This window comes from Helobdella robusta (assembly GCF_000326865.2).
Source record: "Helobdella robusta unplaced genomic scaffold HELROscaffold_56, whole genome shotgun sequence".
Classification (NCBI taxonomy): Eukaryota; Metazoa; Annelida; class Clitellata; order Rhynchobdellida; family Glossiphoniidae; genus Helobdella; species Helobdella robusta.
The window spans coordinates 356641-372728 of NW_008705301.1; the positions used below are offsets into that span (position 1 = coordinate 356641).

At 32.7% G+C, this 16088-nt stretch overlaps 3 protein-coding genes across 3 annotated transcripts; 2 read left to right on the forward strand and 1 right to left on the reverse strand.

The window, feature by feature from the left end:
* Nucleotides 1–832: 832 nt before the first annotated feature.
* HELRODRAFT_179709 (hypothetical protein) lies at nucleotides 833–2307 on the forward strand (the record flags this gene model as incomplete). The annotated part of the gene is made up of 3 exons (XM_009028518.1): nucleotides 833–978; nucleotides 1586–1709; nucleotides 2149–2307. The coding sequence occupies 3 exons, from the start codon at nucleotides 833–835 to the stop codon at nucleotides 2305–2307; spliced, it is 429 nt and encodes a 142-aa protein (XP_009026766.1).
* A 1657-nt stretch (nucleotides 2308–3964) lies between these two features.
* On the forward strand, nucleotides 3965–7265 carry HELRODRAFT_179710 (hypothetical protein; the record flags this gene model as incomplete). The annotated part of the gene is made up of 8 exons (XM_009028519.1): nucleotides 3965–4074; nucleotides 4248–4394; nucleotides 4519–4650; nucleotides 4901–5020; nucleotides 5164–5242; nucleotides 5860–6071; nucleotides 6597–6752; nucleotides 7247–7265. The coding sequence occupies 8 exons, from the start codon at nucleotides 3965–3967 to the stop codon at nucleotides 7263–7265; spliced, it is 975 nt and encodes a 324-aa protein (XP_009026767.1).
* Nucleotides 7266–11515: 4250 nt separating this feature from the next.
* On the reverse strand, nucleotides 11516–13472 carry HELRODRAFT_142066 (hypothetical protein; the record flags this gene model as incomplete). The annotated part of the gene is made up of 3 exons (XM_009028520.1): nucleotides 11516–11722; nucleotides 12555–12759; nucleotides 13039–13472. Coding segments are annotated over 3 exons (846 nt in total), but the record flags the coding sequence as incomplete, so codon positions are not given.
* Nucleotides 13473–16088: the final 2616 nt, after the last annotated feature.

Sequence of the window (16088 nt, forward strand, 5' to 3'; positions counted from 1 at the left end):
AATTTTTTTTTCAAAAGCGAAATTTTTATTCATTGATACTTTTTTGAAATGTTTGGGCGTAAAAATTAAATTAATAAATGAATAATGGTTTAATTAATTGATCAATTAACCAATTAATTAATTAATTAAATTCATGCACATTTTTTCCAATTTATTTTTTTCATTTATTTTCAGTCCATCTTTCTTTTTTTCATATTTTAAAATATTTTCAATTTTAGGAGAAATAAATTTATCAATCAAACTGAAAAAAAAAATTGTTTCATATTTGTTCTCAACTGACTGAGAGACAGACAGAGCGAGTTAATTAAAAAATAATTAATTGGTAAAAAGAAAAACTAATTAAAATTAAATAAAGAACAATTTGTTAAAATTAAAAAGATCAACTCCCTAGCGGGGAATCGAACCCCGACCGCGGCGGTGAGAGCGCCGAATCCTAACCATTAGACTACTAGGGACACAGTGTTTTAATAACAATTTAAAAACCAAATTTTGAATGTTAGACCAATTGTAAAAATTAAGATAATGTTAATAAATTTAGTATATTTTAACAGTTTTAATTTTTTAAAGTAATTTTTTACATGTAAAATTACTTTAAAACGTTTAAAATTACTCAAAATTACACTTCAAATGTTCGTTATAATTGAATGCACTTTTAAACGTAATCATGACCATCGCACACTTGTTGCTTCTTGTTGGATAAATATTTTAAGAACCCTTAAAGGAAGTTTTAAAAGTTTTTATAATTTAGCAGTTTTTTCCGCGGAAAAGCAAAAAGTAACGAAAAATCGATCAAAAATTAATAAAAATAATATAACTCGAAACAAAAAACAAAATGGCGGCCGCCGGAGATAGCAGATTTAAGATGAATAATAAATTGAACTTCACTGCAAGTCAGTTGCGGGGCTTAATTTCGGATCCATTCACTAAACAAAGTTTGATCAGCAAGTACCATCTGCCGGAGAAACGTAGTATCGACAGGTTCAATCTAATTTTTGCCAATTTTGTCATTTGATTTTTTTACCATTTTTTTTCCATTTTTTCAATATTTTTTGATAATTTTTAATCATTTATTAATGTTTTGTAGAGATTACTGGTTAGTCATCAGTGATGATAATAATAAAATTTAATATTTAATGTCAATCAGTGAAATAGGCCATTCCACTTGTGTCTGATCCTTTGTTCTGAGTTAAATTTTTTCATTAATAATAAAATAAAGTAAAGATTTAGAACTTTAATTAAATAATAATACATCAGCCTTCTTTGGTGATTTTAAATTATTTTTAATTCATTTCTGATTAATTATTGATATTTTGTTTAAGACAATTTAAATAAGTACTGTTTCAACAAAAAGATCCCTGCCTATCACATGCTTCATTTAGCATGTATTCATATACAATGTTTGTGGCGTGTTGTTGAATTCACTGAACTTTGGAAGGGCATAACTGACCTTGGCTTTAACCTTTAAGTTGTAATGTGTAATAATGCCTATTTTTTGTTAAAAATCTTACAGATTAAGCCAGTATCTTGAATATTATTAATGATAAGTCTATATTTTGGTGATTGTTTAGTTGATTCTCTAATTTAGGGCCTGGGAGATGTTGGATAAATTAGTGAAATTGTGCCAACACCAAAGGATGAATTTGAAACACTCCCCACCATACATTCTTGACATTCTGCCAGATATATACTTACAAATGAAACTTATACAGGTTTTTTCATTTATTCATTAGTTCATTCATTGGTTCATTCATTCGTTCAATCACTCATTCATTTATTCATTCATTCATTCATGGATACATTTATTCATTCATTCATGCATGCATTCATTCAGTCAATCATTCAGTCAATCATTCAGTCATTCATCTATTAATTTGTTTGTTTATTTACTATAATTCATTCTTCAATATTAATATGACCATTAATCTAGTTATTAACTGAAGCATAACAATAAGATAAACTGATTCTAACTTTAAATTTTTTTCAAAGTTTTATCTCACTGATTTCAAATATTTCAGGAATTTTGAATTTTTTCCAATCATCAAAACATTCCCTATTGTATAAACCTATCTTTAACTTCACATTTCATTTTAATTTCAAAACAATCATTAATTTATAATCTTTTTTAACCCACGCCTTTCCCGATGAAAGAACCATTACGGTGGAAAATGGCATGAGTTAATGGAAATCGACTACTTTGTCGTCTTCATGATCAACCTGTACGATAAGTGTGAGAAGTGCATGGAGCTCTTCTCCAATCACTCCTATAATATCTACAATGAGGACTCTATTGGAAGGCTAGTTGAGTGATTGGATGAATGAATGAATTAGTGAATGAATGAATGAATTAGTGAATAAATGAATGAATTAGTGGATAGATGAATGAATTAGTGGATAGATGAATGAATTAGTGGATAGATGAATGAATGAATGAGTTAACCAATTAGTTAATTGATGGATGAATGACTCAATGAATTTAAATATAAAATGTTTTTGATGTTGAAACGAACAAATAGTTTATTGATAGAATGAGGAATGAATGCATGGATAGTTGAATGGATGAATGAATGAATGAATTAATGGTTATTTCAATGAGTGAATGAATGAATGGATGGATGAATGAATGAATGAATGAATGAATGAATAAACCTGATGGATAGATGGATGCATAGGTTACATGTATGAAATTGTTGGCACACAAGCAATTTCAGCAATGTTGTTTTGGTGATGTGTTGAGTGATCGACTGAAGGAAAGAATATTTAAATGGATGAATGAATAAATGAATGAATGAATGAATTCTTAGATGGATGGATGGATGGATAGATGAACTATTTAATTATTATCCTTTAAATTATATTATTTATGATTGTTATGGTGAATTTTTTTTCATTAAGGGTTTTGTTGTTTTTCATTTAACTTATAATTTTGTTAGTTATTTTTCTTGGAATGAACATTAATTTTAATTTTCTTTGGCTCATGTTAATTTTTGATTTCGTTTTATTGTTTGATTTGATGTTGTTTTTTCTTGGTGGCCATATAAGCCTTTGCGCTTCTGGTCTCCGTAATAAATAAATAAATAAAAATAAATAAAATATATATCATTGTAAGGGTTACAGTATATCATGTTATATATCATTGTAAGGGTTACAATATATCATGTTATATATCATTGTAAGGGTTACAGTATATCATGTTATATATCATTGTAAGGGTTACAATATATCATGTTATATATCATTGTAAGGGTTACAATATATCATGTTATATATCATTGTAAGGGTTACAATATATCATGTTATATATCATTGTAAGGGTTACAGTATATCATGTTATATATCATTGTAAGGGTTACAATATATCATGTTATATATCATTGTAAGGGTTACAATATATCATGTTATATATCATTGTAAGGGTTACAATATATCATGTTATATATCATTGTAAGGGTTACAGTATATCATGTTATATATCATGTTATATATCATAGTTTATATCATCTGTCCTGTTGAGCAAACACTAACCAGACGCTTAAACATGCTACTTGCTGAGTGTGATTTTCAAATTGATTTTGCATCACTCAGTTTAAACTAATTCTTACTATAATTATTATTGTCATAATATATTTTCGTAATAATTCACTCAGGAATCATAATTCATAATAATTATTTATATTATATATTGATAATTCTTACTATAATTATTTTTGTCATAATATATTTTCGTAATAATTCACTCAGGAATCATAATTCATAATAATTATTTATATTATATATTGATAATTCTTACTATAATTATTATTGTCATAATATATTTTCGTAATAATTCACTCAGGAATCATAATTCATAATAATTATTTATATTATATATTAATAATTCTTACTATAATTATTATTGTCATAATATATTTTTTGTAATAATTCACTCAGGAATCTGCTGACGAGATTCTCGCTGATCTTTTCACACATGCTCGCCGAGTTGAAGGCCTTATTTCCCAGTGGCCTCTATGCCGATAATCAGTACAGAATTACGAAGAACGACGCTTCTGATTGGTGGAAGTCTGTCTTTAAAAAGAGGTTTCCGATTGGCTGAATGTTGCCTGGTTTTGATTGGTTGACCGGCGGACGGCGTGGATGCTTTTTGATTGGCTGGTGGTTGTGATAAGCGTTTTTTTTTATTGATTGTTTTTTGGTGTCAGTTTGGCTGTTTGTGATTGGTCGTCAGGCTGTTATTATCATCACCACCACAGAACTCTGGTGACGTGGAAAGAGTTCAAGTTGGCATTCAACCAGGTGCACAAGGTTGGAACGAGTAAGGAGTCAGATGCCTTGAAGACTACGCTAGACCTCTCCTGCGATGAGCATATATCCATATTTGAGTTTGATATATTTACTAGGTCGGTGTGTGTGTGCGTGTGCGTGCGTGTGTGTGTGTGTGTGTGTGTGGAGTTTTGTATTTCTCCACATCATTATCGTCGTCATCATCGTCATGTTCATCATCATCAACATTATTGTCGTCAGACTCTTCCAACCATGGCGGACCCTGCTCTGCAATTGGAATGTTCTGGCAGTGTCTCACCCTGGCTACGTGGCCTTCATGACCTACGACGAGGTCAAGGCTATGCTTGCAAAGTTCAAGGACAAACCTGGCAGGTCTCTGTTAATGTCTGTGTCTGTTTGTTATTGGATCTATCTCTGGATTTGTGTTTTTTGTTGAGCTTGTGTCTGCATAATTCATTCACCGACCTTCTCATTCATTCACCCATTCTCTCTCTTTCTCTCTCAATCACCAACTCAGTCACTCAACCAACCAACCAATCAGCCAATCAACCAACCAATCAGCTAATCGATCGATCAACCAACCGACTGACCAATCACCAAACAGCTACGTGTTTCGCCTGAGTTGCACCCGCCTGGGCCAGTGGGCCATTGGTTACGTAACGAAGAACAACGAGATCCTGCAGACCATACCCCAGAACAAAAGTCTCGGTCAGGCCCTCATTGATGGACAGAAGGAAAAATAGTTAGTTGGATGAGTTAAAGGGGATAGAGAGAGTGAATGAGTAAAAGAATTGATGAAAAATTGAATGGATGAATGAATGAATGAATGAATGAATGAATGAATGAATTGATGAGGGTGAATGAATGAAACTCACCCACACGCAGTTATCTCTATCCAGCCGGCCAGGCACACAACCCGAACATACAACAACTTGTTGAAGATGCGCACGGCGATCACATTAAGGTGGCGATCTCTCACTCCTTCATTCATCCATCCATTCATTCATCCATCCATTCATCCATCCATTCATTCATCCATTCATTCGTTCGCTCGTTCGTTCGTTCGTTCGTTCATTCATCCATTCATTCATTCATCCATCCATTCATTCATTCATCCATTCACTTATTCACTCATTCACTCACTCACTCACTCAGATCTCGGAAGAGCAGTATGAGTTATATTGCGAGATGGGCTCGACCTTTCAACTGTGCAAAATCTGTGCCGAGAACGACAAGAATGTCAAGATCGAACCCTGCGGCCACCTCATGTGTCGCCCATGCCTGACTCACTGGCAGGTCTGTCTGTCTGTCTGTCTCTCTTTCTGTCTGTCTGTCTGTCTCTCTGTCTCTCTTTCTGTCTGTCTTCTGTTGGCTGGCTGGGGGAAATTAATTAATAGTTCGGGAAAACAGACTGGTCGAAAATGAATTGGGAGAAATTAAAAATTTTGTAGTCTTACAAAGGAGTGTTTTGCGGAATCAGCCATCAGTTATCATCACTGTCGTCACCATCCATTACAATCATCATCAATACCAACATCACAATCATCACCATCGTCATCATCATCATCATCACAATCGCAGGCCCAGAGCGGACTCTGCCCGTTCTGTCGTTCCGAGATCAAAGGCACCCAGAAAATTGTGGTCGACCCTTTCAACCCCCCGAAATCTCTGACGTCATCGCTCTCGCCCTTATCGTCATCATCGCCACCGCATGGCGATGCTCCTGATAACGATAGCACTGGTGGCGGTCATGATGATGATTCTGTAGGGGCCGGGCATTCTAGATCGGTTTGGTTTTTTTTATTACTTCTGTTGTTTATTATATTATTGTTTTTATTTTTGTTACTATTATTATCTTCGTCGTCATCATCATCATCACAGACGGCAGCGCCGAAGTTCGACATAGCTTCAATCCTTTTGAGTAGAAATAATCCCCAACTATCATCGTCATCATCACCGCCACAACAACAACAATCATCATCATCATCGTCGTCGTCATCGTCGTTATCATTATCACAACCATCGTCGTCGTTGTCGTCGTCTTCGTCGCCACCATCATCAGCAGCAGCAGCAGCAGCTTCCAAGTCACTGTCGCCAAAGCGTTCCAATACGATACTGGGCTCCTTCAATCATTTCAGGCATAAATACATTAATAATAACAACGAGAATAATAACAATAATAATAATTTTATTATTCATGTTAATGTTATGAATAATTGTGTTAGTATTAATAATAATAGCAAGAGTGCTTCGAACGTTAATATTAGTATCAGTAAAGCAAATACGCCAACTACTACTACTACCACTACTACTACTAGTACTACTACTAGTACTAATAATAATAATAATAAAAATAATAATAATAATAATAATGCCACTGCTACTGGTGGCTGTAGGGATTTGGTTCCACCAATGATACCAGCTAGACAGCCAAGCCCAGCTGCTTCTCCCAATCATTCGCCTGTTACCGCAAGGTCTGCACTCCGATTGGCTGGCTGGCTTGATGCTTTGATTTGTGATTTGTTGGCTGATTCGAACGGCTTGTTGATTTGATTGACCGGCTGATTTGGATGGATCGATTTGATTGGCCGGCCGATTTGGATGACTTGATTTGATTGGTCGGCTGAAAGGGTGATCCGTTGTTGTTATAATTGCGATAATATTTTTTATTCGCAGAAGAGCCCCTCCCCCGCCAATAACTGATGACGTCAACAACAACAACAATAATAATAATTTTAGTAGCAGGTCAAACGTTCGTGAGACGATGGATGATAGCACCATATGCAACAGTCAGTAACAGTACCGTACATCACTTGGCATTTCAATTAGATCCGATTTTGTTTTACTATTATTATTATTATTCATTATTATTATTATTATAAATAATTATTTTATATTAGTATATTTCAATTTTTACCATGCCCATGTCATTCCAGTCATTATTAACCATCTCCATTAAACTCCACAGGGAATACATCGGTACTTAGGAATAAATCCATGAACCTTCGTGAGTATTAATAATAATTATAATTATAATATATTATAATTATAATATAATAGTAATAATAATAATGATTGTTTTAATCGTTATCAGCACTCTCAGCTCTGTCCAATAGGAGTACGGCAACGGTTAATCATATAATGTTAGTGATGTTTAGGATGATGATGATGATGATGATGATGATGATGATGATGATGGTTACGATGCTAATGCTGATGTTAAACGTCGAATTTGTGTTGGGGTTAATTGTAGAAGTTGAACTACTACTACTACTACTACTACTACTTCTACTACTACTACTACTACTACTACTACCACTTACTACAACTACTACTAATAATAATAATAATATGAAAAATAATAATTTGCAGAAGTTGCGAAAGCAACAACAATCTGCCCAATCAGCCGCCACCGATACCGCAAAGAAGAAACCATCCACTACCCCTACTCCAGGCTTCCTCATCATCACCATCATCATCACCCCACCACCCACCATCGTCATCATCATCTCATCATAATCTATCGTCAACGTCATCTCAACCGCCCATTCCTATTTCATCATCATCGTCGTCGTCGTCGTCATCATCACTGCTTCCGTCATCATCATCACTACTTCCGTCATCATCATCAGTACCATCTGCAACCACTTCGTCTTCTTCTTCATCATCATCCTCATCATCATCTACGGCTCGTGCTCTCACTAACTCTACATCTCTCCAACTACCAACCCCCTCATCATCATCATCATCGTCGTCGTCGTCGTCATCATCATCTCATTATTGAAACCACCCGCTTAGGCTTATGATGATGATGGTTATGATGTTTATGATGATGGTTATGATGATGGTTATGATGATGATGATGATGATTATGATGACGATGATGGTTATGATGATGATAGTTATGATGATGGTGGTTTATTACCTTCAGACACAATCATGTTATAATTATTTCTAGTTTAACGGTCATCCAAATCTTCACCATCATCATCATCATCATCATCATTATTATTATTATTATTATTATTATTATTATTATTATTATTATTATTATTATTAATTATTATCCTTATATTATTATTATTGTTATTATTGTCACCATCATCATTGTCTTTCCAACCAATCATCGTTTTAATCATTTATCATCTCCTTTTGTAATGGTAGGCGAGAAGATTTTATACACAAGATTAAATTAAATTTCATTACTTTACAATACATTACATCAAATTACATCGTATTATATTACATTTATATAAAATACATTATAATATATTACATTTCGTTACAATGCATTACAATATTACATAACATTACATTACATACGTAAGCTTCTTCACGTGTTTTTCGATTTGAGTTCGAGTATAATTTTTTATTGATAAAGTTTATTATTTAATATTATTGTTATTATTATTATTGTTATTGTTGTTATTGATGTTGTTGATAACGATATTGTGATAATGGAGGTATATTAATAATAGTAATATTAATTATTAATTAATTATTATTATTATTATTAAGTTTGTTAACGAGATATCTTATAGCTTTTAACGTTAAGATTGTAAATACCATTAAATAAATTAAATTAATAATTAAATAAAAAAACAAATTTTTATTGTTTTATGTTTAGGCTTAGTTACACACACACACAACACACACAAACACACACAAACTCACATGCGCACACACACATACACGCACACATACACGCACACATATACATATATAATTTATTTGTATATACAAGACCTGGCTCTCTAATACTTACTCTTAACGTCATAAAAACTCTCCGATGATGAGCCAACAGAATCTCGCGCACCAGATATTTTTTCAAAACAATCAACAAATTTTTAACGTTTTTCGTCTTCTAGCTGAGTAAGCCTTTTCAGTAAAGCTCGGTTTCTGAAGTACCCTGAACCCTGACCCCATACCAAATGACCCTACTGACCCCTGCCCTATAAGGACTTGTGTATATTCATTTAGTATATGTACAGCCGAAGCTAGTACATGTATATATGTCCACATAATTAGTTTTTGCTTTGTGCCTTGGTTTATATATATATATATATATATATGTATATGTATGGATGTTAATGAATGTGATGTAGGTCACACATACATACAGAAATACAAACACACACACACACAATCATATATATATATATATATATATATATATATATATATATATATATATATATATATATATATATATTTAGGAACGAGGTTTTCAGAAATGCAAATTTCATTGAAATTGTTTGCCCATTTTGCATTAATTAACTTCTAAAGAAGTTTGCATATATATATATATATATATATATATATATATATATATATATATATATATATATATATATGTATGTATTTTTATTATACATGGGATATATTGATGTTGAGTGTTGGTTTAATAGTTATATATATATTATTGTTATTTTTTAATGATGGCATACTGACACCATATATATATTCATTAATTCACCCATCCATTCATTGATTCATACATTCATTCACTCATTCATACATACATACATACATTCATTGGCCCATTCAATCATTCATTCATTGGCCCATTCAATCATTCATTCAATCATTCATTCAAATATTTGTTGCTTATTTTATGATTAATTTCCTCAGTTTTAACAAATATTAATTTATGCTACGTATGTATATGTATACATTTTTAGATTGAAATAAATTAATGATATTCAGCCTCTTTCTGTTGTCGGGAACTTCAATTATGGTTTTGTATAAAACATTTTTAATTTTCTCCAAATTATACAAAATCTTCATGATAATAAGAATAACAATAGAAAAAAATCAATAGCAATCGTTGATTTAATTTTTTTTCTCAAATCCGCTCACCTTGAATGGCTGTCTTCGTACGGTAGAAAAAGATAGAAACTGATAATAAATGAAAGAATTGGCACATGATATTTATGCTGCAGCTGAATTTTTGGCAACAGTAAAACTTAGCCGATTTCAGCTGAATTTTTGGCAACAGTAAATAAAACTTAACTGATTTCAAAGAGCTGGACATCTTTTAACATTCATCTCGTCATTTTAAGGTCTCTTTGATCAAACTTTTTTTTGCCGAAACTGTCGTTCCAGTTCCGACCAGAAGCTTCTGAAAGATCATCCACCGAAATTTTCTCACATTTCCATCTCCATATTTCGACTTTTTTTCATGGTTTATTGATTAATGGATGGCTTGATTGATGGACGGATAGTTGAATGGATGGGTGGATGAGAAAATGAATAAACATCTTGTGTTTGGTTTTATTTTCAATTCTTACAGGCCTTGCTAAAAGTTAGTACCAAAAACAATGTAAATAATAAAATAAAATAATAAAAAAATGATAATAATAAAAATAACTACACCATTATTAATAATAACAATAATAATCTTAATAAATTATAGAATATAAATAGAGCGTAATCAACAGTGTTTTTTTCCATGGAATAATATTGGCGTTGATAGATATATTTGTGTTTGTATGTATGTATGTATGTGTGTGTGTGTAACTCTTTATGTGTATGTTTGTGTACGTGTGTGTATGTATGTGTATGTACGTTTGTGTGTGTGTGTGTGTGTGTGTATGTTTGTGTGATTTCAAGACGCCAAGTTAAAAAGAAGACGATCATTATCACATAAAAAAATTGTTATTCGTTCGTTCGTTTAATATGAATAATTAATATAAATATTCTTATTGTTAATGTTATTATTATTATTATTGTTGTTGTTGTTGTTGTTATTATTGTATCAGATTTCTATACCGACGCAAACATCATCATTAAGGTCGGCCTCATCTGAATCATCGTTCTCTATATAAAACATCTTATCATTATTGTTATTATTTTTATTATTATTGTTACTTTTATTTTTATTATTATTATTATTATCATTAGTGTTGTTGTTGTTGCTGCTGTTCGCAATGTTCTTATTGTAGTTGGTCACGTTATTATTATTATTATTATTATTTTTGTTGTTGTTGTTATTGTTCTTATTAGTGTCATTATTGTTATTAATGTTATTATTTTCGCTACAAAAGCAGCAACATTTCGCTACCAAAAAATAACTGCTGTCTTCTTCAGCAGAGCTCCGGCTATACTTCTCTGAAGAAACTCTCGCCGAGGTTCGGCGACAATTTTCCATGAGAAGTACCCTCGCCAAGTTCTCGCGACAATCCGCCGATGATACCCTCGCCAGTCTCTGGCGGCAGTCTCTGGAGAAAAATTTCCCAAATGCCTGGCGATACTCCTTAGTACCCCACGCATACATCAGCGGATTCCAGACGGAATTTAAGTGGGAGAGACAAATAAAGAATAGGAGCATGTTCTTAGGCTTCGAACAACAGGGGCAGTGTAGGGATACGGTGTTGGTTAGGTAGAGAGGCAACCAAGAGAGGAGGAAGGTGGTCACGATTAGTGCCAGACTTCGGAAAATCTGCTTAGGTGGTGGTTATATGGATGGTTATATCGGTGGTGTTATGTTATTTTGAAACTTGAATGAACTTTAATCTTAGAAAAATAATTTTTTTTGATCTTGAACTCACCTTGAACTCTGACCTCCAGCGTGAACTCGGCGAATCTGGAGAAAGGAAGGAGATGGACGGTCTGCTGGGCAGTTGTTGTCGCAGCTGCTGCCGTGGCTGCTGTTGCTGCTGCTTCAGAATAAGCTGTGTGGAGGGTCTTCTGATATTGCTGGCTGAGTACATTGATGAAAGCTTCCGATACAAATCTTTATTCATCTGTACATTGTGTGTGTGTGCGCGCGTGTGTGTAATGTGTGTGTTTGTGTATATACGTATATTCATGTGTGTGTGTGTGTGTGTGTGTGTGTGTGTGTGTGTGTGTGTGTGCGTGCGTGTGTGGCAAATTTTAAATTTTGAAAAGTATCTTGTTTATAACAATTAACGTATTTTAAAATAAAGATAAAAAAGATTCGATGACTTATTACATAAATTCTTCGATTCGATATGCAAGTAGAGATAAAATCATAAATTACTAAAATAGAAACAAATGAACGAGAGAACGTGTATTTTTTGAAAATTTTATTCTTTCATTACACATCAGCGGTTGCTTAATCTGAACGATCGCCTGATGAAATTATTAATTTTTTCCCCTTTTTAAGCTATTTATTTCATTTTTTAAAATCTCTCTCTCTCTCTCTCTCTCTCTTTCTTGTTTCTTAAAATTACTTTTTATGATTTTTGGATTTCGCCTGATTGATCTCTATCTATCTTTTCTCTCTTTCTTTTCTTCCTCCCTCCCTCACTCACTCTTTCTCTCTCTCTCTCTCTCCCTCTCTCTCTCTCTCTCTCTCTCTCTCTCTCTCTCTCTTTTATCAATCCTCCTCTCACCTGTTTCCGAATTTCGAGATAGATCCGGACGTAGGCGTAGGCCATGATGAATGACGGAAGGAGAATTGTCGTCCAGAAGAGGAAAGCAAGGTAGGCCGGATCGATGACCTCCGCGAAGAAACACCTGAATAAATTAACATAAATTTACCTAATTATCATAATTTATATTAACATAAAAGTAGTTGGCTATCTATCAGGAATATTGTTAATTTTTATCATTACTGTTGTATGGATTACCGCCCGCTCAATTTATTCTTATTTCTTGTTAATGCTATAACCATTTTACCATGTACGTACGCATCATTAAAAAATTAAATCTTTAATTTCTAAAAAATACTTATAAAATAATAACTTTAGTAATAATATAATTTATATAAATTATTTTCTTATAATTAAAAAAAACCTTTTATATTTGGGTTCCCCTAAGTTCCATCCAATGAGCGGAAAGCACCCTAGAAGACACCCAAACATCCAGCCAATCACAACGACAATTTTTTTGACCCAGCCCCGCCTATAAACTCTGCGGTACTTGAAAGGGTGCAAGACGGCCATGTACCTATCTAGTGTGACGATCAACAGTGAAAAGATGGATACCGTACATATGAGAAGCAATACCGAAGTAGATATCAAACACAATCGAAAGTTAGTCGGTAAGCCGATTTCGGTTAAAATTGCCGACGGTACGCCAAATAAACCGACTAAGAAGTCAGCCATAGCTAGAGATGTTATGTAGCTATTAGCTGTAGATCTACGTAGATGGCGTACTTTTATGAAGAGAAAGATGATTGAGAAGTTAGCTAGGACTGCAGCTATAGCTATGAGAATTTCGACTATTATGTAAGCTGGGCTGGTTTGTGATGGGATTGTTGTTGGGAGGTTGAAGGAATGATGTGTGAGACAGATGTTGTTGTTGTTGTTGTTTGTGCTACTATTATTGTTGCTGCGGTTGCTGTTGTTGTAACCATTGTAGTGGTAGAGGTAGTGGTTAGTGTTTTTTATGTATATGTTGTTGATGTTGATGTTGAGTGTGTTGTTGTTGCTGATGTTGTTGATGTTGAATGTGTTGTTGTTGATGTCGCTTGGTGTGGAGTAGTAATAGCTGTTGTCCGTGATGTTGTTTTTGTTGATTTCTGTGACGTCTTTGTTGATATCTGGGAGGTTTTTGTTGAAATCTATGCCGGATTTGTTGGAAAACCTTGCTAATGTTGTTGTCTTTTTCATTGACGTTGACAATACTGTTGTTATTGTTGTTGTTGTTGATGTATTCGTTGTTGTTGTCGTTGATATTGTTGTTGCTGCTGTTTATTCCTTTATTAATCACTTCAATCTTTCGTTTCTTTATTCATCCATCCATTCATTCATTCATTCATCCATCCATTCATTCATTCATTCATTCATTCAGACAATCGCGATCGTTCAGTCGCTCCGGCGGTAATAAATTCTTTCAAATCTAATTGGCTCTTTGATGATGACGTCAGGATAGATGGCGTCTGATATAAACAAACTGTTTACCTGGTGGTGATGATGATGAAGGAGATGATGATGAAGATGAAGAAGAAGAAGATGATGATGAAGATAAAGATGATGATAATAATAGTAAAAAAAATAAGCGAATTTGACTTTGAATAAGGCAACGATAACAATAAGATGATGTTTATAATGTTACATCTAGCTTGATAACTACTACTACTACTCCTACTACTACTACTACTACTACTACTACTACTACTACTACTACTACTATTACTACTACTACCACTACTACTACTACTACTACTACTACTACTACCACTACTACTACTACTACTACTACTACTACTACTACTACTACTACTATTACTACTACTACCACTACTACTACTACTACTACTACTACTACTACTACTACTACTACTACTGCATACTTATAATAATAATGACGACGATGAAGACAATGATGATTTTTATGTTATTTAATATGGTTGATAGCGATAAAGATATTATTAATAATGAAACATACATTTTTATCTCTCTTTCTCTCTCTCTCTTTCTTTCTCTCTCTCTCTCTCTCTCTCTCTCTCTCTCTCTCTCTCTCTTAGTTACGTAACTATTGATAGAATTTTTTCTTTGAAACAATACTACGCATGCGATCTCTCCATAAAAACAAAACATAAAAAATGAATGAATGAATGAATGAATGAGTGAATGAATGAATGAGTGAGTGAATGATTGAGTGAGTGAATGAATGTACGACTGAATAAATAAATGAGTAAATGAATGACTGAATGAGTATATTATTAAATGAATGAATGAATCAGTGAGTGAGGGAGTGAAGAATGAAGGAATGATTATTTTTAATTGTAACTTTGAAATGTGTACCATCAATAATTGAACGAACTAATAAATGAATTAATTAGTTAATAGATGAAAGAATGAATGAGTGAGCGATTGTTTAATAGACTGATAAGATGCAGGAATGAACGAATGGTTGACTGAACGAACAAGATAAATAACTGCAAATCAATATACAAATAATACAAATATGTTTATATATTTCAACTATCATTCAGATGCCAACAACTCGTGAGATTCAGTTACATTAAAAACGAAAATAAAAACATTTATTATCATTATTATTATTATTGTAAAAATTATTAATAATAATATAATAATTAATATTAGAATAATTTTATTTTCCTGGATTCCATCCTCTTGATGTCTTTATATAAATTCAAATGCTGCGGTTTTACGTATGTATGTATGAATGTATGTGTGTATGTATGTATGTATGTATGTATGTATGTATGTATGTATGTATGTATGTATGTATGTATGTATGTATATATGTATGTATGTATGTATGTATGTATGTATGTATGTATGTATGTATGTATGTATGTATGTATGTATGTATGTATGCATGTATGTATGCATGTATGTATGTATGCATGTATGTATGCATGTATGAATGTATGTATGTATGTATGTATGCATGTATGTATGCATGTATGAATGTACATGTATGTATGTATAATAATAATTGTTGTGTAAATATAAAAACACATTAGTGATTGGTTGAATGAATGAATGAATGAATGAATGAATGAATGAATGAATGAATGAATGAATGAATGAATGAATGAATGAATGAATGAATGAATGAATGAATGAATGAATGAATGAATGAATGAATGAATGAATGAATGAATGAATGAATGAATGAATGAATGAATGAATGAATGAATGAATGAATGAATGAATGAATGAATGAATGAATGAATGAATGAATGAATGAATGAATGAATGAACGAATATATAATCGAATGAATGAACGGACTAATGAATGCATGAATGAGTGAGAAAATAAATGGATGAATGCCGAATTCGTTCTTATTCAACAGGTGTCCTTAGAAAATTTTCATTTTAAAAGTTTGGAGGAAGCAATAAGTGAGAGAATAATTGAAAGAAAGTAAG